Source organism: Naegleria fowleri (genome assembly GCF_008403515.1).
Source record: "Naegleria fowleri strain ATCC 30894 chromosome Unknown tig48, whole genome shotgun sequence".
Classification (NCBI taxonomy): Eukaryota; Heterolobosea; class Eutetramitea; order Acrasida; family Naegleriidae; genus Naegleria; species Naegleria fowleri.
Window position 1 is genome coordinate 631,808 of NW_025407980.1, and position 23,667 is coordinate 655,474.

Sequence of the window (23,667 nt, forward strand, 5' to 3'; positions counted from 1 at the left end):
AAAAATTAAAAACTGAAACGAGTATTACTATTCGGAGGTTTTGTTTGTTGGTGGTGATCTGTGTCCTGTGTATAATATATTAATTAGCTGTGTTGTGTTCACTTGGTGATGATGGATGTAATGGTGGTAGGTTCATTCGGATGATTCTCACCGTGTGTGTTGTTGTTCGTGTGAGATCGAAACGAGGATACAGACAGAACAAATTTTTTAATTCGAACCTTGACACAAACCAATTAAGGTTGTTCCTTTGGTGGAGGAAATGATACCAAGCTGAGTCCTGCGCGAGCAAACTTTCAATCTCTAATCCAAATAAATTCCATGACCAGTCTCTTTTTTTAAATTGACATTGCTTTCCCACCTTGTGGACACAAGACCGCAGGTACTTCATCAATTTGAAGGAGAGTCCACTTGCCAAGCTTCCTCATCGTCATTCTCATCGTATTGATCCTCATTGTCCTCAGACGGCTCTTCGTGATGGGGAAGGAGACCGAGTTGCCGAATATTTAAGCGTTTGGCCCAACCTGCGCCGAGTGACTCTTCCAGTTTGGCTACTTCTTGTTTTTCCTGTTGGGAAAGTGTTCTCTCATCAACCGTGTAATCTTTTAAGGTTCCCCAAGAGTCACCAACTTGACACTTTACACCGAGTGGCACTCTCAGCTTGCAAGTGGATTCCATAATACTCTTCACACACCACGTGAATATTTTCACACTTTCCTCTTTAACCTCAAAGAGTAACTCGTCATGGATTTGAACAAGCATGTATGATCTCATTTCCTTTCGATTGAAATGTCTCATAAAGTTATAAATGCCAAGCATGACAATTTTCATAATGTCGGAAGCGGAGCCTTGGCTAACAGTATTGAGAGCAGCTCTTCTTGCCGCAGCCCTACAGGAAGAATCTGTGGAGGCAATATCGTGCATAAATCTCTTTCGATGAAAGAGAGTGGTGATCCAATGTTTTTCAACGAGAGTAGCTTCGACCTTATCTTTAAACAATTTGAGATGGTGATACTTTTCAAAAAATTGTTGCTTGTATCTTTCTGCTGCCTCTATTTTGTCTTCACCTGGTCTCAACAATTGATCTTCATTTTCGCTGTTAAACATTTTTTCAGAGAGAGTGGCAGCTCCCATACAGTAGGAAATTCCATAGATGATTTGTTTCACCAAGCTTCGATAGGTCTGAGGAATTACCTCCCCTTCAGGGATGTTCCAAAAATTTCGTGCAATCTCTTCGAAAATATCTCTCGATTCGTTTTTCAATATTTCAGTCAAAGCTGGATCTTTCGAAAAATGAGCAAGAATTCGCAATTCAATATTTTTGTAGTCCACTGAGAGCATGACAAAGCCCTTTCTTGGTATAAATCCACTTCGAATGCTAATCACAACATGCTCCTTATCATCTCCGTTAACTCCATAGTGTGGGTTCTTAATGGTAATGTCTTTTGGAATATTTTGAAGATTCGGATTTTTCACACTCAATCTTCCCGTCGCAGAAGTTGTTTGCATTTGAGTTGCAAATATTCGATATTCTGATCTATTGACACAATATTTGATATCATTGGGAATGTTTTGAATGTGATGTGTCTTGATATTCAGTAAGTATCGATACTCACTAATGAGTGACATAATATGGGCCTTATCAGGATACAGTTTTTTCAACTTTTCCAAAATTTCCTTGTTCGTTTTTCTTTCAGTTCCTCGCATCCTTAGCTTGTCAAAGAGAAGAAACGCAACATCATCATTGTTGCAAGTTTTTATGGTTCTTCCATCGAGAGCCGGTAGACTATTAAGCTGACTGTTAATCTCCTGTAGTCTTGCTTCAATGATTGAATTATTTCGTTTAATCCAGTCATAATCGAAACGAATTCCATTCTTCTCCATTGTGCTGAGTACTTTTACAAAGCTCATCTCAAAATCAAACATGCCAGATAAGTTATAGTTGTGGATACGAACTGCCAATAGAGAAATAATGGGCCAGCATTGAGCAGCAGTCTTGACAATGAAATGATCGTTGTTGCTTGGTGAAAATAAAAATTGTTTGGACGGGAAACACTTGACATAAATTTCTTCTAAAGAATTCTCATTCTCAGAATCGTCAGGATATTGAATCCATTCTGCAATCATAACGTCCAAAATAGGATCTCTAATTATAAAGTTCCAGCATTGTAGTATCTTTGTTTGTTGCTTCTTGAGGGAGTATGTAATTTTTTTACGAGTGCCATCCGAGAATATTTTCTTAATGAAGTCCTTTCTCTTTTCGCTTTTAGTGACATGGATAAAGTAAGATTTGGATGGAGTATTTGGGTTGATTGTCTCACAGCTATTGTTCATCAAAATAGTTTCGTGCTCTGTGTTGAAACATATGGCCAACGCTTTGACAAAATATTGATCCCTATTCTTGATAAATGATGTTGGATTATCTTTTTTCTTTTGAAGACCAAACTCGAAACAAAACGAAAATGCACAACAGTTCTTCCAATCATTTTCCAACTCCTCCATGTTGTTATCGTCATCTGCCTTAATTTCGATAATGGTGTCTTGTTTTTTCTTTTTCGGCGCATTTTTTGACCTAGACTTTTTCTTTCGTTTTCCAATATATTGATCCGGATCCTCCTCACGTCCATCAATCCAATCTCGCGGTAGAATGTTTTGTTTGACAATCTCTTTTGCTCCCTCTACAATATCGAATGCCCGAGATTGCTCTCCATTGTTGCAATTTTTCGAAATGATTCTCTCAATAATGTAGGGGTCTTCTTCTGCAACCTGACGGATACACTTGTAACCTTCTTTAAATAATAGTCTTGCTGTAGAGGAGCCGATGAAAGGAAGTTGCACAAGTGGTACCAGGTCTTGAGGAACTCCACATAACAACATTTCCTTAACTCTTCGAAATGATTCGAAAAAAATTGGAGATATGGAAATGTTAGAAGAAAAGGTCGAGAGTACGGAGGCCTTTGCAGCTGCATCTCTCTGAATGGATTGAACAATGCCTCTTTGATCGGCACTATTATAGTATGTTGTGGAAATCCAATCTATTTTGCACTCTCTCGTAATGTCATACAGAATAAAAGTTCTTCTCAAGGCATAAATTCGATTTTTCAATGCCAAAAGTCGAGTCCTATCGACCATGCAATAAGCAAGAGCTTCTTTGAATTGAGAGAAACCAATATCCTGTCTGTCAATAAATTGTTTGAATTGTTTTCGCGAGTGGCCAATCTCTATAATCCTCTCTGCATCCCCTCTCAATTTATGTTCGTCATTATATCCTTCAGGAACAAACGAAGCAAGCAAGAAAAGAATACCCATGTCATCTGCGAGATAAAAGCCTTGTTCACAGTGTTTCATAGCTGTATAGTATTCGAGCGCATCTTGCAAGTCAATGTTCGACACTTGTGTTGCTTTCCCAAGATCAGTACAAACAAAGGATTGTGTTTTCTCAACCCATTCGATGAAACCTTTTTCATGAAGAAAGTTTCGTGCATTCTTGGATAGTTGATGCATTTGATGGGGTGGTAAACACTTTGAAAGAAAAGTGCAACTCAGAACCCTTTCGATATCATCTGCTGTCTTAATTGTACCTGTAGAAATGTTTTCCAAAAGAGCTCTTGAAATTTGTTTCTCATTAAGGCAAGAAAACATTGAGGCAAAATGAGACGAAAGTAACCTGTTTCCTTGCTCTAGAGAAGGTACGAAAAGATATGATTCTCCAGTGATGTCAATTCCTGCTCTACCCGCTCGACCGGATGCTTGTTTGTAGGTGGCCACATCCAACGAATCTGTACCCATGCTTAGTGATGTAATAATGACACGCCTAGCTGGCAAGTTTACACCCTTACGTATGTTAGAATTATTCAGGTGGAGAAATGCATTTGTAAACATGTTGTATTCGTTCGTTTGTGTAAAACAACACAACACCATCAAATTATTCACGCACGCACACACGCATTAATGAGTAACTTACTGTTGCCAAAGTGGTTGTACATAGCAGTACTTTGATCATACCATTCCTGAATGATGTTTCTACAAGCTTCTTTTCTTCCATCGTGAGTGAGGAATAGTGAAAACCAACACCATGCTCGAGGCAAATTTTCAAGTCAGGATCCAATCCAGACGATGAAAAGCGTAACCTATTGATTTCTTCTTGCCTCTGTTGTCGCAAGTGTTCAGCTATGTTTTCTCGAAAGTATTGAGTTGCAATAAACTTCGCATATGATTTACATTTGGCTTTAGAACTACAGAATATTAGGGTTGAAAAATTGGTATCAAGTAGGGGAAGAATGAAAATTTCAAATCGTTCTGGTAATTTCATATTTGCAATGTTCGGCTTGGGTAACTCTCGAACTAGTAAAGCTTCTCCATGCTTCATATCATTGCCAGAATTACTCGAATGGCTCTTGCCATTTGACTTGCTACACACACTATACACCTTTTCTTTGTGAACCAGATATTCAGAGAGTGGCACAGGTCGATAGTCAGTGACAAACAGGTGTGCATTCAAAAAATTAGCCAATTTTTCTACATTGTGCAAGGTAGCTGACATTCCAATGATTTGAATTTTGGGTTTTAAGTAAACAATCTTTGTGAGAATGAGTTCGAGTATATAGCCTCTACTTGGATCAGTAATGTTATGAAGTTCGTCAATAATGATCGCACCAATTTCATCAATTTTTCCAGATGAGATGAGGCCGTTGAGAATGCTATTTGCTCTCTCAAACGTGCAAACCATGACTCGTTCATCGTCATCATTGAACGAGGCAATTTCTGAGATTTTTACAGCCTCTGAATGATAGGGATTTGCCTTCCATCCAACATCCTTGAATTTTCCGTTCAAATCTGAAACTTTCTCCTCAATAATGGCCTTAAATGGTAAAATGAAGATGACCTTTGATTTGTCTTGTGTAAGTCTTCGAACCATGACGATTTCACTCACGAGTGTTTTACCACCACTGGTTGGAGAAGAATAGATGAGATTTTGTCCTTCTAAAACTCCTGTATCGTGGAGTAAACTCACCTGCCAAGGATACAGAGTAGTGTGCTTGTAATTGTCAGCGATCTGTTCAGGTATATAATAGTAGAGAGAAAACTTGTCGGATGTTGTGAATGAGGTGTTATGGGGAGCATTCTCTATGGCATGTTGCAGTTGTGGATTAATCGGTGGAATGTCATCGACGTCTTGCCACATTATTTCTTCCAAATCGGTCAGGTCAATGGGCTCTTCTGAGGCTTGTGTAAGGGAGTGTGAGGGAGGAGGAGGAGGCTGAAGTTGGAGAGGCGGATTGAAAGACTCTCTATTGTTCGTGTCGACGTTGTTATGATTGCTGGATGAGGACTTCTCTAAGGATGACAGAGCTTCCACAAAATCGTCATCAAGATCCAAGACAATTTCTTCTTCATCCTTGTTAATAGAAGTTGTGGTGGTTGTCGTCTGCATGGAGCTTGGAAAAGTCTCAGAGCCATTATTGGAGGGCTGATTTTCGAGATTCCACTCAGTGTCACCAAGCTCTTCATCCACAAACCACAAATCATCATCCTCCAATTCCTTATCAATCTCCTCTGTTGCAGTTTCGTTGTATTGTTTTGCATCAAACATCTCACCTCCACTCTCTGAAGAAGTTTGGCTCAATGGATGATGAACGTTATGATAAGACTGGTGTTGTTGAAATTTGAGATTAGGTGGGTGGAACGAATTGGTGATGTTCGTGATGGTGGTCGCTGAGGAGGCCGATGAAGATGAAATCCAAGATCTCGTTGAATTTCCACTCAAGCTACTAATGGGAGTCGTGATAGCTGAAGCAGGCGATGAGGAGGACGACATTGAACTCTGCGAGCGAGCAGAAAGGGGTGTTTGTGGTATTTCTTTTTGGAAGGGTGAAGTAGTTGTGTTTGTTGGATTCATCACGATATTATTGGAACCATTCTTCTTCAGGGTCGCATCATGATGAGAGGAATTGATGGGAAGAAGATTTCCGATGATGGAAGAAGGTCGCATGGTGTGATGATGGTTTTTTAATTTTGAAAAAGAACGAAAATGTTGCCTTTGGCTTTCATCATGAATTTTTTTCTTGCTGAAATTGGAATTTTCATTTCACTTGAAAAAACAGAGAATTCCAACACTCCTCCTGTCATACAGACCATAGAAAACAACAACAACAACAACAAAGCATACATAAGGAATCCAATGACAACCAATTGAAAATGGGGATATGATGGGTCATGTCTTGTTAAAGAGAAATGTAGAACCAGTTGCAAGTTTTAAAACTCATAAAAAATAATAATTTAAAATTTATTAAAAAAATGCAGAAACATGAATATGAGGATGATGGCACAATGATGCAAGAGGATGATGATTCAGAGGAGCACTCTTCAGAAGAACGGATGAAGGAGGAGGAGAATGAGGAAAAGTCGGAAATCCACAACATGATACTCGGACAAGAGGATGATCATTATGAGCAAGAACATGATGACCATGATGATGATCGCTTCATGGATGAGGCAGAAATGAATCGACTCATCCGAGAATATCATAAAAACAAAAAACATCCACTCGAGCACCAACAACCACAAGACGAAAATGAATTATCGGAATTTAATCTCATACACTCAATCAACACTCAAAACTTAATTGAACAAATTACCAGAAATAAGATTTTCAACTCGGTGTATTACAAGGAGGAATGTTTTGGACTTAACGCAGCGTCCTTGATTGATAAGGCTATAGGCTTGGACTCCATTGGAGGTACCTATGGCGGACATCGAAAACCCAGCAATTTTCTCTGTCTTTTGATGAAAATGCTTCAAATTGAAGTTGACATGGAATCAGCCATTTCGTACATTCAGAATGAGGAATTCAAGTACTTGACTGCGTTGGCAGCTCTGTATATTCGGCTCGTAGGATCATCCATGGATATTTATCGATATTTAGAACCATTATTTGCTGATTTTAGAAAATTGAAAATGAGAAATATTGATGGCTCTTGTAAAATCATTCACATGGATGAATATGTGGAAATATTATTGAATGAGGATTCTTTTTGTGATGTAAAATTACCATTTCTTGTGAAGAGAAGTGTTTTGGAAAGGAATGGAAAATTGGGCCCTTATGTTTCACCGCTGGAGTCAAATGAAGATCTTAAAGCACTGCTTGAACAAAAAATTGGCACCACTTCTACAGTACAAAATGAAGGAGAGCCAACAACGAACGCACCGAGTCAGAGGACTGACTCTTCAGCAGCAAACAAGGAAAAGAAATCAGGAGCTTTCAAACTCAAGCTGAAAAAACCTTCAAAAGATGGAAAAAGCGAAACCATTAGTAGCAACAGCCCTACTTCTGCTAGACCTGAGGAAGTTCTTTCTATTGAGGCTACAAACGAGCTAAGAAAATCCTTAGGATTGCCTCTGTTAAAGTAGGTGATGGTCGGCCCTGTTGACAAACAGGTAATGTCCTCATCATGCAAAATAAGCCCAGGCTCAGTCTGACTTCATGTGATATCGAAGAGATACCAGAACGGGAGAATTGATTCTTAAAGATTTTTCGTCATTTGGGACAATTTCAAAAACTAAAAACATGCAGCAAGACAATGCTTTATTAAAGCCCGTTCACGAATCAGCCACATCAATTCTACAAATTGGACATACAGTTGATTGCGACTCTAGCCATGAATCAATGCAGGACCTGTGAAAGATGTGACCACATCTTGGAATCCATTTCAATTCTTCACCTTCCTCAAAATCACACATACATGTGACACACATGTCACCTTTGCATACTTGCGGCACTTCTTCCGCAACGGTGGACAATGACGATAAATGTTTCTCCTCAAATGATAAAATACATGTTGGTAAATTTGATAATGTCGAACTGCAAACAGTCTTCTTTTGCACCCTATTGTCTAATTGCAATAAAAGGTCATAATCCTTGTCTGTTAATTCCCGAGTGGTGAGAGCAAGTAGAATATTCATGTCCATGCCACACTCACGAGCCACATTTGAAATTTCATGATGTTCCATCGAGAGTGCAATGGCCAACTGTAATTGTTCTTCTTCCTCGCTTCTTGGTGCATGACGGGAATAGTAATGTTGATTTGGACTGTCGCTCGAAGAAGTGGCATATCGAATTGGAGGTGGCACATAAACTTTTGAGCTTTGCAACTCAATCTTGTTAGCTTCTTCTTCCAATCTCTTTTTATATTCTCTGTGGTGAATTCTTCGCTTTGGATTCATTCTTGTCTTCTTGTACTTGCTTTTGACTTGTTTCATGCCGTGAGTTCTGTGAGTGTTGTTACCTCCGAATAATCCATGCATGGAAACATAATCTTCAAAATTCAAATAATCGTATTTTGATTCAAGAGGAATAGATAAATCTTCCTCCTCCTCCTGTTCATATTCGGAATCTTGATCATCAAAGCACCAAGGTAATGAAAGGATTTCAATTTCCTCTTCGTCGCTTCCAATTTCGCCATCCTCGAGCCACAAGTCCTCATAGAACGACTCCAAACATTCATCACTCTCTTCGTCAAAGGCAACAATGGATTGGACATCATCATCAGACTTGTACAAGTCTTGATCTTGCTCCGATACTGCTGTGATCATACTAGGATTGAAAGTGGTGATTTTTTTCAACTTGTATTTTAAAAATAGATATTGTGGATTTAAAGTTGAATTTGAACATGTCATTGCCAGTTTGAGCTATCTTTTCATACTTTACAAGAACCATTCCCTCATTTTCACGAACGATATTTATATTCAATGCTGTTGTAAGAAGAGGCAAGTAAGATCTCGCCTGTCAAGAACGAAATCAATTAGTGTTGTTGCTTCAAGAAGGTTTGCTTTATTGTTCGCAAAATCATTGACGAATGTCCAACTTGTGAAGTGCTGCTCGACACAACTCTCTTACAATGGTTGAATACTCTTCGTCCTCTTCCTCCTCGTGATGATTCATGTTGATGGGAAGTGTTTGTTGTTGCTGAAGATATCTTCTCAAAAGGAATAAATGAGAATTCCAATCACCACCAAACATGTCATGCATGCCAAATATTTTACGTTGAACATATTCACATGCAAAGAGAGTGAATTGAGGTGCTGATTGTTTGAAGCTAATTAACACGAGCTCTGCAATAAATTGAGCCTCACATTCTTCATAGAGTTTCAAATGTTGTCCATCCAATATGTATGTTAATATAGTGTCAATATGAATCAGAGTGGAAGTGTAGCCATTCATGATGCAGGTACAAATAATGTCATTCATGGAGTCAGAGTCTAATAGAGTGGGTTTAGTCTCAGCAATGTACTTGATTCGATCGAGAGCCAATACATTCGTAGTCTTGTGTTTGACCTGAAGTGCAAATTTACATCCAAGTAGATCTTGTCCGTCCTTCTCGAATATAAATTTCACAAAGTCGTTACCTTTCTTTTCAGAGAGCAATTCAACGTGTTCGAGTGCAATCTCCAATAATACTTTGTCTTTCACATGATGCTTTTCGATGAGAGCTCTTAAAACTTTGAGAAGAAGAGATTCAAGAAATTCCTTATGTTGTTTTCCCTTAAACCAAATTCTCAATATAAAGCTCAAAGATCGATATTGTGCTTCAGTGGCTGAAATGTTGATTAATTCTTCTAATTGCTTTTCAAAATCTTCACTTGGTGGTGTACATGAATGAAGTAATGTTTTGTGAGATGGGAAATTTTCTGCCACAGTGTCACGAGTTTGATAGATGGCAAGGAGAGTCGTTTGATCGTCTTCATGCTTGCTGGTGATATTATTTGAACTTGCTTCAGTAGCAGTATTGGTGTCAGTGGTAGCAATGGCATGGTCTTTTGAAGACAAAGAAATTATTTCTTCTCCACCAGCTCCTGGCGATGATGTGACAGCCAAAGAGGTCGAAGGAGAGGACGCTCCAGGAATCGTTTTCTTAAAGTCTCTCAAAATACGAACCAAGGCAATTCGGGTTCGAACTGGTAAATCATCTTGATCCTTTGCAACAGAGTCAATGTAGTTGATGAGAGTGTTCAATAAATCTTGAAAGTCTTGTCTTTCAACGATAGATTTGAGAATAATTTTGAGATAAGCACATCCCATTTTGGCGTTCAAGGGTGGCCAATGAATGTCAACTTCTCCACTTTCGTCGTTGCTCTCTGCATTCAAGAACTTGTCTTCTTCTTCCGCATCATCCTCTTCTGAATCACTCTCCTTACTGATTTCTTCTGCATATTCGACGAGACATTGTACAATACCTTCGACAGTTTTCAGATAACACTGAGTGGTATCCAAGTGGAAGAAGAGTGGAAGTGAGATCTTGTCTGTCTTACTCACATCAAACACCTGCTTGTATTCTTCTTGCAGATCCTGAAGAATATTAGAGATGCAGGATGGATTTTTGGTGTATACAATGGTCTCAGATAAGACATGCATCAAATCGACATGATCTCTCAAAAACTTGTCCCATTCTTCCAATAAATATTCCAATTCTTGACGTTGGAAAAGCCTCTTGGCAACTGACATTTTGAAAATGGTATTCTTGACATAATTTGCAAGAGAGGAATTTTCCGCAATATCAGTGTTCAAAATGTTGCGCATAAACGACAATCGAACAGCCAAAGGCATTTTGAAAGCATTGTCGAAGGACAGTTTGTTGATGAGCGTCTTGATATCCTTTTGTATCAAGCAAGAAATGAAAGGCAAAACAAGTTCGGCTCTTTCTTTTGCATCAATTTTAGCATTACCCAATGTCTCAGTCACAACAAACGAATAGATTTGAGAATGATCTACTTTCTTAATGGGCTTCAAAAGATCTAAAACAATGCCCACAAATTTGTGATTAAGAATGGGTTTGAGAAGCTCAATCATTTTGCTAGTATCAGTTTTTTCTGAAATTAAAACGAAAAAGTCTACCCCTACATGTTCCCTTGAGAGAAAATCCACAAGATCCTTTTGTGGAGTATAGTCAGAGAGACCCTTATCCAATAATAGCTCCATCAGAAAACTAATTTTGAGCAAATTGGATCCTGAGGTAGCACGAGAAATAGGATTCAATTTGTTATGTACAATTGATATGACATTTTCTTTTGGAGTTGATGAAGCAATTTCATGGATAAACGACTTCTCTGAATCGAGCATTTCCTCCTTATTCAAGATGTGATCTAAAAAGTTCAAGTACTGCTTGCTTGTATCCATACTCAATTTTTGAGCAATATTTAGAGCTGTCTTGAATTGCTCCATATTTTGAGTTTTGGATAAGTCCGATAAAACAGTTTCTCTATACGTTTCATCGGTAATAAATTGTAAACAGCTCAATTTTTGCGAGCTAAATATTGACAATTCGCTAAAGTGGTTACATAAATAAAGCAGACCATTATAGAATTTCAAAAAGTGATACAATATTGATGTTAATTCATTGGTCTCCGTTGTGTTACCTTCCAAAGATTTTTCAATGTCATTCAAATTCATTTCGTCATAGTACTCGGTCAAGCTTTCAGGATTTTCTAATAGTAGCAAGCGCAAGGCAAAGTATAATGTAAACAACTCAATAAGCATTTCAACTGCTGAGATTGGAGTGTTTTGTGGTTGTGATGAGAGTATAGAGTCAAACAGCTTTTTAACACTGTCAATATGTTCAAGCGGAAGTTTCAAGAGAATACTGACAAAGGACATGATGTATCCATTGGTAAGCGACAAAGTCGCAAAATCAAGAAGGCATTGAGAATCTACTTTCTCTGTTCCAGAAGAGATCATTAATTGGATTTCGATCAGTTTAGTCCTGAAAACTTTGTCGAGTTCTTTTGTGGCAGAAATTCCAAAGTGTGACACGAAAGAATTCTCACTACATGAATAATAAATAGGTGTGACTCCACTCACCGAGATGCTGCTGAATAAATGAGCGTTTTCTTTTGCAAGCTTTGAAAATTCTCTATGTGCCACAAGGATTGAATTGCTGAGAGATAAATCATTTGTAGCTTCAGTTGTAGATAAGAATTGTTGTGATTCCACAATTTCATAGTTTGAGAGCATTTCTGAAAGCTCCGAAGATGGACAGTTTCTCACAGCATATGATGCCTGTCAATTTGACAGTGGCGATGAGTGAAAGGTTCAGTGATTACGAAACGGTATTCATAGTTGGTACTTACAAATTCCAAACGTTCCTCGTTAGATATTTTACACTTTGTATCTATACAAAGTCTTGCACAATGCTTGTATACTCCTTTGTGATTTTGTTTCATGAGGGTTCTCACTACTTCTAAATTACCAGACTCTGCTTTTTGGAGTGAGTCCTCAATGGTAAGCATCTTGACGCCCTTAAGGTCACTTTCATTGCCACCAAGAAGTCTACAAATGTTGTAGAATATTTCTAATGTTGTTTCATCGGTTCCAGTGTGATTATTCTCTATTAAATATTTAATAATGTCGACAATTGAGGTCTTCCTCAAAAACAGAGCAGGTTGATGGTTAGGAAATTCTTTACCAATAATTCGAAATGCTTCTAGTATTCCAACCTCCTTGGTCCACCTTTCTTCGTTGCTTGAAGGAATATATTTCCCAGACAGTAAACTTCGATGTAAAGAAATGCATTTATCTGCAATCATGATGGATGAATCGGTAGGTTCTGTGGAGCTGTTGATTAATTCTGCCGTGGCTTGATAAATAATTTCGTCAGCATCGATGCAGGGCAAAATCTTATCACGTGTAATGTATTCGTATGCAAGATGAGCATCTATATAAAGATTTCACATTAGAAACAAAACAGCGTACTAAAAAAATACTTACGTCCTGATAGGCAGCAATTTTTAAGGAACTGAGAATAAACTTCCTGTTGTGTTAAGTGATGCAACACAGTACTGTGAAGGGTCTTCAGGTCTGAATATAAGCTTTGGAATGATTTGTCTGATGCAGAGCCAGTTTTTATACATTTTTGTACCAACTCCTCGACAATCGTTTTGCCAACAAATTCAAATTCAGTAGTTAATGAAAGAGATGTAGAAATGGAGCTGATGGATCACGAATGAAGTGTTGTTTTGGTTGTTGTGTAACTACATTCTTGCATTTGTTAAAAATTACTTACTATTTTGACAAGACGGTGAGTGCAACAGTATGATCTCGAATATTGTTAATTTGTTGTTCAAGCTCCTCATGAATATTTCCAGTTGGAAGAGCATTAATAATTCGAATAATGTTCTCAGCGTTGTCACTGAAATTTTTACACGAGTAAATGCACTCAACAGCAAGCATTGCAAGAACGTCACTATCCGTGAATAAAGGTGTTGCATTCGGTCCGTTGCAATATTCAAAAATTTTAGCACATTGATAGAGGTGATGAGGAGCAAGTTCTTGAAGCATGTATTTGTATAGGAGAGACTCCTTGCCTGTCTTTTCGTCATCATCACAATGGCTTATAAAGTTTAGTCCTTTGTTCAAAATCTGAGAAACAATGTCCGTACTCGTCTTGTTAATGAGTAATTTAAACTTATCAAAATTTGTTAAATTGGATTCATAATCTTTCACTGACAGTAATTGTTTGTTAAGATTGAACAAATTTCCTCGATTATAAATCATGAGCGATAAAAAATTGAGTTCGTTCAACTTGTCTTCCAATCGCTTCACATTTCTTTTCATGCCAATCTCCAACAGCGATTCTGCATAGCTGACCATACCTGATACGGTATCGATTGCTTCTGCCCTAGAGAGATACCAATCAGTAATTTCTTGAGAATATGGATAGGCTACTTGTGGTTTTTCCATGAGCTTTTCACTGTAGTCTTGATCCTTTCGCCTCATGAAAAGATTGTTCCATTGGGTCATGTAGGTTCCCTTTTTTTCAACGCCAGGTAATAAATCCTTGTACTCGTGGGGTGGAACTGATTCTGGTATGCATGAAATAATATCAAGAATGTCTTGCGGATTCAAATTTCTACTGACCCAATTCGAGTCATTGAAAGGCAGGCAATAAGTAAATATTGCTTTGAGTGATGAAAAATCTTTCATGGACGCTCTTTCTTTGGCATAGGAAACAATGTTGCAATCCCTAAAGTAGTGGTATTGGTCACCTTTGTAGACTGATCCAAGTGAAACTTTTTAGCTGTTCTAGCACAATTTGAAAATTAGTAACATACCTTGTTGTGGAGCTAAATCCAAGTACAAGTCCAATCTATCCAAATACAGCAGCAACTTTCTTCGTATTTCTAAAATTCCCTTTGCCTTTTCAGAGCAATTTTTAAGTAAGGATGCCCTATGCGATAAATCTTCACAATTTGTTTCTTCACTCAGTAGGGTATTTGAAATGTCAAGACCACACTCGAGGAGATGTCTCATGACTTCTTCGTTGCCTGCAATTCTGCATGCACATTCATTGAGTATATACATTTTGTCTGAAACCAATTTTAGTTTTGAGATGGACTCTAATGAAATGACATGTCTCTTCCACATTTTCTTATAAACTTCATCAATGTCAAGGTTGAATGTTTTAGCCAAAGAAAGAGCTTCCTCAAGGCTATATCATACATGGAATGAACAAGTGTGAGTTCGCACATGACAAAATGTCAACCATGGCATAGAAAAATTCGAAAATAAACTTACTCTCCTTGATTAAGTTTTTCTGAAAATTCCTTCTCTGGAGTTTTTTGATAAAACCTGTAAACTCTATAGGCCAATGAGAGAGTGGATGGAATCATGTTTTCCTCTTTCAATTCATCGGAAGGAGGTACCACCTTTGGAAACAAAAATGAAAACAATGTACTAAATGCGCTTAACAGAGAACTGTCTGAGGAGTTTTGAAGTTTCTCAGTGAGTCGTTGTTGCTCTTGTAACAATAGCACTTGTTGATCAACTTTCAATTGTCTTGATAGATATTAATTTGAATAATTAATATATATCAATATAATGATATATATAAAATATATATTAAATATATAAAGAATTTAGAATAATAAAATATTGTTGTGTTGAGACCATCAAGATATGATAAACCTACGTAATATTTGGGTCATATTCCAAAAGAAAGAATTTTCCATTGTGAGCATTTGAAATGAAGGGAATTCCCTCAATATCCTCAGTCACATCACCATCGCCAAGAATATTCTTTTTGGATGAGATTTCAATGGCATACATCTCATTACTGTCGTTACATAAAATTACAGAACTAGGAGACAACCAATTAAATTCCAAAATATGTTCCAAGCTTGAAGATGCGACTACTCGTGAATCATCAATGAAAGGGAAGGGAACTCGATAAGTGAAAAATTTCTTGGAGCTCGACAAAAATGCACAATATAATCCATCTGGAGAGAAGATCATTTTGGGTTTTGGAGAGAAAAAGTCGTTCTGGTTTTTGATATAATCGAGAGATACCTTTCGTCTCTTTGTTTTTTTCTTTTCAGATGTTTGTATTGCAATCAATTTTGAACTTTCCTCTAGAGGATATTTCAATAATAGGCATTCTTGTTCCGAATGAGCAAGAACAATGGCAAGCATCTTTTCGCCATTTTCTGTTTCATACACATCAAATGCTTCAATTTGATTGGAACTGATGTCTAACCTGTATAACTGGATAGTAGACACATCTTTGGCCATGGGGATTTGATAAAGAGAAGAATCGTATTGAAATAAAATGTCATATCTGTTTTTTTTCGCAGAATATGAACGAGTTATAATAAATTCAGGTTATTTGCAATGTAACCTTGCGATCAGTAATACGTGTTACTCACTAACATACCTTTCGGTACTTGCAATAGTTTGTAGCTTTACATTCGAAATGGCTGATCTGAATAATGGAGATTTATCAAAGTGTAAAAAGGTGCTCAGATCAATCAATCCTATTTGTGACTTCAAATCAGAAGAATAAATTCGAATTGTTCCATCATCACAATTTGTGACAGAAACAAAATTGTTGTTAACACTCAATATTTTTCTTGCATCCATCCATTCCAAGGATTTGGCACTTGCAATAGGCACCATGTCCTCGTTGTGTAATTTGAGTGTGGAGTCTTTGAGTGTGTAAAGCCCAGTTGAAGAATATTCGATAGACCAGTTCTGTTGATATTTTTCAATAATGGCTTGTCTGTAATTAATATTAGAGTCATCATTTGCAAGCTTTTCGGACTTGATGTATGCTATAGCATCATTATGATGAGAAACAATATTAAGATTTAATTTCCAATGTAGAGTTCTTGTTCGTGCCAAAGTATATTGTTTAAACATCCACATACCATCATAAATTGTTGAAATGAATTTTGCCAACTTTGAAAAAACATGGCCTTTGCTTGATTCATCATTCCGATCATCATTAGTAAGAATATAATCTGTTAAAAATAATTTCTTTTTCATTTGAACGGATTGATCTTCCACTTCCTCAAACTCATAGAGAGCAATCGTTTCCTCATCGGAGTGGTGGTGTTCATCATCATCACGATTCACGACAGAATGACCAGCATGTTGTGGAGTGCTCATTTTTTTGTAAAGTTTTGCAAACTTGTGTTGTCATTTGCCAGCACACAACTGAGTTTCGACATGTATGCTTTGGGAATGTGATGTTCACTGCTCAAGTATGGATGGGCCATTCAGAGGCAACATCTCTTGTTTTAACAAACAATATTCACCTTACAAAAAGCTTCGGAAGATCCTTTATACTCATTCAAAGTTTTGATTTCAAACTGTACACACTCACCATTGTTTACTGTAAACCCATGATGCAATCTGCCGAGTTATATTTGCAAGTGGTGACCTCTCCTTAGACCAAATCTCAACCACACGAACAAAACAAGTACCCTATCATTCTTATGGATAATCCTTTGGACACAGTAGACACTTGAACATCACTGAACAAAGGGCGTTCTTCTTTGGAACCCAATTAGAACTCCAATTCCTCTATCTATGGATTTAGTTTAAAGCACTTTGCAAGGTGTCCAAAGACATGAACTTTTCAAAAAAATCGTTCGTTTCACACGCACCTTTCTCACTCACTCTACGCGCATGCTTCCAAAAAACAACAACAATAACTCATCCTTCTTTTCAAATCCAAACCTGATGCAATCCACAGGAGACTCCTCAGCTGAAAACAGTGATGTGAACTTTTATCAACCCATTACCATTCATGAAATTATTGAGAATTTGAAAAAGGATCGATCCGTAGATGCCTCTCTGTATAAGAAGGAGAATACGGCTGATATTATCAGTGATCGATTGCAATCGGGTACATCCATTGAAGCACTGCTTGTGAAACCTAATGTCGAGGGAACCAATGATGCTCTCATTCATCAAATTTTGGTAAGTATCAGAGAGAGAGTGTGTGTGTGTAATATATGTCTGTTCGAATGGGTGATTATTATTATGTTGATCTGTTCGAATGGGGTTTTATTATGTTGGTGATGATCATGATGATGATCCGTGTGTCTTTAAATCCATCGGACATCAATGAAATTGCAATTTCATGATTATATATATACCACTTGGAAAATCATGGAATTTTTGAATGATGCCCATCGATAGGAATTGGTCAATGACCAACAAGGTCTACCAGTCATTCGATCGGTTCTAGGTACCACAGTTGTGGAGCCTGGAAAGATCCGAGTAGTGGTTGTGAACGGTGCCATTCGCTTGGTAGGTCCAGGTATGTTTTTGTTGTTATTCTTATATATCTTGTGATCATCCTGTATCGAATATTCTCATACTCACATCCTCATCATTGGTAAATGATCTATAATAATTGAATATCAATGATGTGAAATATGTCATCTTCAATAACCTGATGATGACGATGATCGGAAATTGTGTTTTCAATATGAATTTCTTGTGTTTTCAAATGGATGACATCATGATTGAAACAATGTTGCACAATACGATGCTCACACCACATCAGGTCGTTACATGAACATCAATCCTCGTGGTCACTGGAGTTCCACCTATAGTATTGATTCTGACAGAATCGAACATGAAACTTTAAAGATTGTGAGAGTTCCAAAAGGTTATTACGGTCTCGCCTCAAACAATGGTCAACCCTTAATTCTCGGAGAGGGTGTCCATGTTCGAAATTCTAGGTTATTCAATTTTGTTGAATTGAAAGAAATTAATCAAGAACATATCAAGCATGGTACTATTGATATTATGAGAATTCCACAAGTAAGTGTGTTGAATCATTTTGTGACGAAAGTTTTTACATGATATTCTCATGCCTTTCGATTTGTGTCACAATTGAAATGTTCAATCATGTTCAATGAATGCCATTCATTCATGCATGAATCATTGATGAAACAATTATAATGAATTTCTTGGATCTACAATGACGACGACTACGACGACTACTATTCAAAATATATTGTAGGGAAAATACGGTATGGTGCTTGAAAATGGTATTCCCAAACTCTTAACAGCAGGCTACTATGTGTCTGATTCTGTCTTGTTCAAGTATTGTGGAACTGTGAACATTAATGAACCTCATATCAAACATTCAACCATTCAAATCATTAGAATTCCAAAATCTTCCATTGGTTTGATTGTGGTTGGTACAAAACCATTGCTCCTTCACGAAGGTGAGTATGAATCAAATTTGAAGAAAATCATTTAATTTTGATTCTCCTAATATTGCCTTAATATGTGCATAATTCACAATGTACTTTGTCACAACATTGCTTGATTGTTTTCCGAAATGTGACAACTAGGAATTTACACGTTCAACGACCAAAATATTTCCTTCTTGGGTATGAAGGATGCCAATGAACAAGTAATTATCCACAAACCAATCACCAGATTTAGAGTTAAGAATGGTGAGATTGGTTTATGTTGGTGGCAATCAAAGCCTCTCTTTATTCAAGATCCTGGAGTGTACGTAGTGTGACAATTTCAGAGTCTCTCTTTGTTAAAACTATCATTTTGAATACTTGTTTCTATATATATTTATATAACCATTCATTTTCGTATTGAATTCATACGTATTAATTCATTACAATTACTCATCCATGAACATTATCATCATCAACACAGCTATGAAGTGGACAGTATTGATTTCGTTTTCGAGCAATGTGTTCCAATTTCATCCAAACTAGTAGCTCTTGGAAGTTCCATGAGAATTGTCGTCTACGACGGTGAGATTGGTATCACTTACTTGAAAGGAAAGCTTGATGTGTTACAACCAAACACTTACATCTTCCACGACAGTGTGTTGCGTACTTTTGAAGGATATCTTAGTACCAAACTGAATACCATTCCTTTGATTGAAGATGGATCTAAAGAGAACTTCCTTCGTTGCGACACTAAAGATCTTGTGGAATTGGGAATTAAGGCCTCTTGTTCGTATCGTATTGGTGATCCTAAATTGACACTCACTACGGTTGGTAAGGAACCACAAATCATCAGGTAGGTATTGTTGTTGAAAGTCGTTCATGATCACATATTATGATTCACACAAAAATTACTCTTTAATGATCATTCTTGATGATGATTCTGCATGAACACAATCTACAGATTAATTAAGGATCAATCGATTGCCACCGTACAAGCCATTGTGAGAAGTACTGCTTTGAATCAAGTTGCACAAAGTAAGACAGTCAATGCAGGAAGCCAATCAAGTCAAAGTGATAAGGATGGGCACCCTCAACAACCTACTGCTCCAGTATTCTTTGAGAAGATTCATGATGAATTTCTTTCAAAGCTTCATGATGAATTTAAAAAGTGTTACGGTATTGAAATTACCAATATTAGAATTGAAGATATTCAAATCATGAATCAAGAACTTGCTAATAATATTTCCAAGCAAGGTATGTTGTTATTGTTGTTGAATATAATTCACATCCATTGACATTATTAACGGTTTTAATTTAACACAAAACATTTTCACTATTTTTGGTATTTCGAAAACATGTTTTCTCACGTCACTCGAATACCTACGTTTCGTCACCCCTCACACACCACCATTCAACACGACACTTGTAAAAATCTCGACAAATGGTCTCGACAAATGGTGATATGGAATCTTCTAGCCATCATTACTGCTGAAACTGAGACAAAATTGGCCAACTTGGGAGGACAACGTGAAATTGATCTCGCAGCTCAAGAACGTAGCAATGCCATTTCCTCCATTAAAGCCACTGCTGAGGCGTTTAAACTTCGTACTGAAACAGAGGCCAAGAACAATGCAGCCATTTTGGAAGCTGAAACTAAGGCTATGGGTATGTAATATTGTACAGTTTTCTTTCAAAGTATTTCATTATTCACACATCTCCTTTGTTCATTACTCATTCATATGATTACATTTTGTAACGAATGATGATCACCATTCTGCTGTTCACAGAAATTAAAACACTTGCCAAAGCTCGTGCTGAAGCCATGACGATTGAGGCAGAAGCTGAAGCAAGAGCCATTGAAATTAAGGCCCTTGCCGAGAAGAAGAGAGCTGAATACCTTTCAAGCACAGAATTTGGTAAACAAGATGCTCTCCTCACCAAACATCACGACATGGTGGTTCAAGCCATGAAAGGTATTCAACAAATTGTCTATCTTCCATCCGATGCGAATATGGGTTGTTTGCCATTGCAAATGTTTGGACTCAAGGGAGGAATTCCAACCTTTGATTCACTCATGAAGGAACAACCAAGCACTCCAACAACGATCAGAAAGTAACAGTTCAAAAATCATACCTAATCAAAAAGGTGTGTTTGAGTCATCGTTTGGTGGTTGACATGAATAAATTCGCACAATGAACATGGAACTCACATGGTTTTTTATTCATGAACAAACTTTAAAAAAAAATGGAACTTGTGTGGTTTGCCTTTTTGGCGTTTGCTGTGGTTATTGTCTTGTTCCATGCTGGAGAGTGGCTGACGCAATATGTTTATAATCGTTCCATGTGTTCTATTGCTTGTAGGTTTGTGGTGGCAAAATTTTGGAATCTCGGAAATATGGAATGGTGGTTAATTTCATTTATTGATATGAAATGCATATCAACATGATCATCACAATGAATAACAATTTAATTCGTTGCTGGAAAATTATAATTATAATTTCTTTTAATATTCATGAATGACGTTTTTCATTACATGACAAATGTCTTGGAATTATTTTGTTATGCACTTAATTGTATTCAAGCACTTGCCATTGAACGACATTACATCATTGCCATGTCTTGTGCTCTACTCGAGTTCATCATTGAATCCATCTTTTTCCCTTCTCTTAAAACCTACACTTGGATTTGTTATTTAGGAATTCTTCTTACTCTTCTCGGAGATGGAATCCGAAAATGTGGAATGATCACTGCCGGAATGGCCTTTACTCATCTCATTCAGGAAAGAAGACGTGAGGGACATAATCTCATCACTCATGGAATTTATGCTTATGTGCGTCATCCTGGATATTTGGGTTGGTTCATTTGGGCACCTGCGACTCAATTGATTTTAATGAACCCAATTTGTGTGTGTGTGTTTGCTTTTGTGGCTTGGCACTTCTTTTATGATCGAATTCCATATGAGGAGGAAACATTGGTGGATATGTTTGGAAAGGAGTATGAAGAATATCGAAAAAGAGTGCCTTCGTACATTCCATTTGTTGATGCTTTAACAGTCAATAAGGAAAAGTAGTGAACTATGTGTCAAGAACAATCGATTGAATATTTATGCCTGTTGTTTATTGGAGTTGAAAGTGTGAATAATCAAGGTGAATGATCATTCTGAACAAGTGTTAAATTATTTAATTAAATTATTTGAAGAATTGTTAAGAAATGTTTGCAATTACTTTGTGCAACCTCTTGTCGCACATACATGAAGAACAGAAGGGATAAATTATTGTACTATAATAAATTATTATATCAAAATTGTGATGCCATATTCTCCACAACAAAATTTCTCAAATTCAAACTCTAAATGTTCCACGATTAATGATAATTATTTCTCGCCAGTGAGGTGCTCTCATCGGAAGGAACAAATGAATAGGCAGCTCCAGCTTGAGTTTCAGAAGCTATGGAGCCTTCTTCAATGTCTTCAACTTCAGTATTGACCTTTTTGAATTTTCCACTCTTTCTTGAAATGTAATCTTGATATTTCTTAAAGGTGTTATCTTTCATGCATGGACAATAAATTTGTTTGAATTCCACATTGCTAGTCATTTGATAGATAATTCCAGAAACCAACACGCACATGGTCAAATCGAGGGTATTAAAGTTAATCGATCGATAGAATAATCCAAAGACCACTCTATGAGATCCATATTCGACAATAATGAAAATCATTTCAATGAAAACAATTGTAAATGTCACAACAAGGAACATGACAAACTTGGTAAATTTGATCTGGAAAATGGACAAATTGTTTGCCACCTTCAAGGTAAAGAATAATTTAGCACCAAACACAACAAAGAAAATTGTAAAGAGTACAGCAGAAGCAGCAGTCAGAGTAAAGAATACCAAGTTGAATATTTTGGCAACGCTCTTATCCGCTGCATAAATAAATGGAAGAATTGACATGCCAAGTAAAATCAAATAAACAATGACCAATAAAACTTTGAGACCGGGATGAATCACGAGAGCATCTGTGGTCGTTCTCATAGATCCCAACAATAAATTGACCCACATGACCAATGTTGTGACAAGGGCGGCAATGAGCCAAAGCAAACTCAGCGATCTGAAAAATCCATATCCTGATGAGTGTACCAACAGGAAAGATCATTGTGCATGATCAGGGTGGTTTTACATATAATTATGTAATATACATGAAATTATAAAATTCATCACAATTCAAGGTTGGATAAATAAATGTCACAGCACTTTTACACTTACCTAACGCTATTCTTGCGTCATAAACATTATTCAAAGGAATTCCCAAAATGTTCTCAAGTGTTAGAAAAACAAAGTATGAGAAGACAAAGAAAATGATCAACCAGTTCAGAGTAAACACCTCTTCATACACTGCTCTCTTGAGAGTTTTAAAGTGATGTTTGACGCTGGCACGGATTTTCTTATAATTTCTATAACACAATGGAACGACATTACATACAACCGTTACAATGGCAAGAATTCCGGAAATCACAAACGCAATGATTGGATATGCCTGGAATGTGAATGGAATAAAGTTTGTCGAAAAGTAGTCACACTTGAATCCGAACCGACTATCTCCACAAAAACAAATCCAAGGATTTAAAGTCTTTCCTTCCAACAAGGACTCTCCATGAATGAGAGGTTGATAGAAGGATCCGTCGGGAACTGGCTGATTATAATTACAGAAATCATCATGAACATATTGGAAACAAGTGGTCGTGTTGGCAGCGATTGCAAGTTGAGTGTGAAATTCCACAAAATCATCGCGCTGACAATATTGACAGTAATTCATCATCCATGCAAATTCTCCAACAGCAGTCTGTTTATCCCTAGGATTTGAAATACCATACGTCCGATTTAAATACGTAATTGAAGAGTTACTCAATCGAGGGAAATTATTACAATATAAACTCAAACATGAATCAATCGAGTACTTTTTAAACAAAGCAGAGACACTCTTGGCATCACACACTTCATAAAGTTTTGTATCAAAAAACGTATAGTACAGAGTAAATGGAACACTCTTTTCATATCTGAAGGCAATCGTACTCTCATTATAGGTTTGAATGGAGGTACATGAAACTGCCGTCTCTTGCTCCACTTCTATTTTGATCTGTTTACAGCCTTTCCAGAGTCCTGTATTCGGTAATGTGTTCTGAGCCAAGAT

At 37.1% G+C, this 23,667-nt stretch overlaps 7 protein-coding genes across 7 annotated transcripts in view; 3 read left to right on the forward strand and 4 right to left on the reverse strand.

The window, feature by feature from the left end:
* Nucleotides 1-387: 387 nt before the first annotated feature.
* On the reverse strand, nt 388-5,989 carry FDP41_005972 (uncharacterized protein; the record flags this gene model as incomplete). The annotated part of the gene is made up of 2 exons (XM_044709555.1): nt 388-3,831; nt 3,962-5,989. The coding sequence occupies 2 exons, from the start codon at nt 5,987-5,989 to the stop codon at nt 388-390; spliced, it is 5,472 nt and encodes a 1,823-aa protein (XP_044559932.1).
* A 305-nt stretch (nt 5,990-6,294) lies between these two features.
* Nucleotides 6,295-7,407, forward strand: FDP41_005973 (uncharacterized protein; the record flags this gene model as incomplete). The annotated part of the gene is made up of 1 exon (XM_044709556.1): nt 6,295-7,407. The coding sequence occupies one exon, from the start codon at nt 6,295-6,297 to the stop codon at nt 7,405-7,407; it is 1,113 nt and encodes a 370-aa protein (XP_044559933.1).
* A 189-nt stretch (nt 7,408-7,596) lies between these two features.
* On the reverse strand, nt 7,597-8,673 carry FDP41_005974 (uncharacterized protein; the record flags this gene model as incomplete). The annotated part of the gene is made up of 1 exon (XM_044709557.1): nt 7,597-8,673. The coding sequence occupies one exon, from the start codon at nt 8,671-8,673 to the stop codon at nt 7,597-7,599; it is 1,077 nt and encodes a 358-aa protein (XP_044559934.1).
* A 169-nt stretch (nt 8,674-8,842) lies between these two features.
* On the reverse strand, nt 8,843-16,432 carry FDP41_005975 (uncharacterized protein; the record flags this gene model as incomplete). Its single annotated transcript, XM_044709558.1, has 9 exons — nt 8,843-12,049; nt 12,121-12,704; nt 12,758-12,978; nt 13,053-14,058; nt 14,101-14,477; nt 14,564-14,824; nt 14,958-15,602; nt 15,699-16,095; nt 16,192-16,432. The coding sequence occupies 9 exons, from the start codon at nt 16,430-16,432 to the stop codon at nt 8,843-8,845; spliced, it is 6,939 nt and encodes a 2,312-aa protein (XP_044559935.1).
* A 522-nt stretch (nt 16,433-16,954) lies between these two features.
* FDP41_005976 (uncharacterized protein) lies at nt 16,955-20,596 on the forward strand (the record flags this gene model as incomplete). Its single annotated transcript, XM_044709559.1, has 9 exons — nt 16,955-17,248; nt 17,471-17,591; nt 17,841-18,100; nt 18,303-18,510; nt 18,640-18,802; nt 18,962-19,333; nt 19,442-19,734; nt 19,957-20,145; nt 20,268-20,596. The coding sequence occupies 9 exons, from the start codon at nt 16,955-16,957 to the stop codon at nt 20,594-20,596; spliced, it is 2,229 nt and encodes a 742-aa protein (XP_044559936.1).
* A 128-nt stretch (nt 20,597-20,724) lies between these two features.
* Nucleotides 20,725-21,549, forward strand: FDP41_005977 (uncharacterized protein; the record flags this gene model as incomplete). The annotated part of the gene is made up of 2 exons (XM_044709560.1): nt 20,725-20,836; nt 21,062-21,549. 2 exons carry the CDS (start codon nt 20,725-20,727, stop codon nt 21,547-21,549), a joined length of 600 nt encoding a protein of 199 aa, XP_044559937.1.
* Nucleotides 21,550-21,842: 293 nt separating this feature from the next.
* Nucleotides 21,843-23,667, reverse strand: part of FDP41_005978 (uncharacterized protein) — a gene marked incomplete at both ends in the record, with an annotated part of 2,934 nt that continues 1,109 nt past the window's right edge. The window contains 2 exons of the mRNA XM_044709561.1: nt 21,843-22,603; nt 22,743-23,636. Coding sequence (XP_044559938.1) covers nt 21,843-22,603; nt 22,743-23,636 — 1,655 coding nt within the window. The remainder of the gene's footprint in view (nt 22,604-22,742; nt 23,637-23,667) is intronic.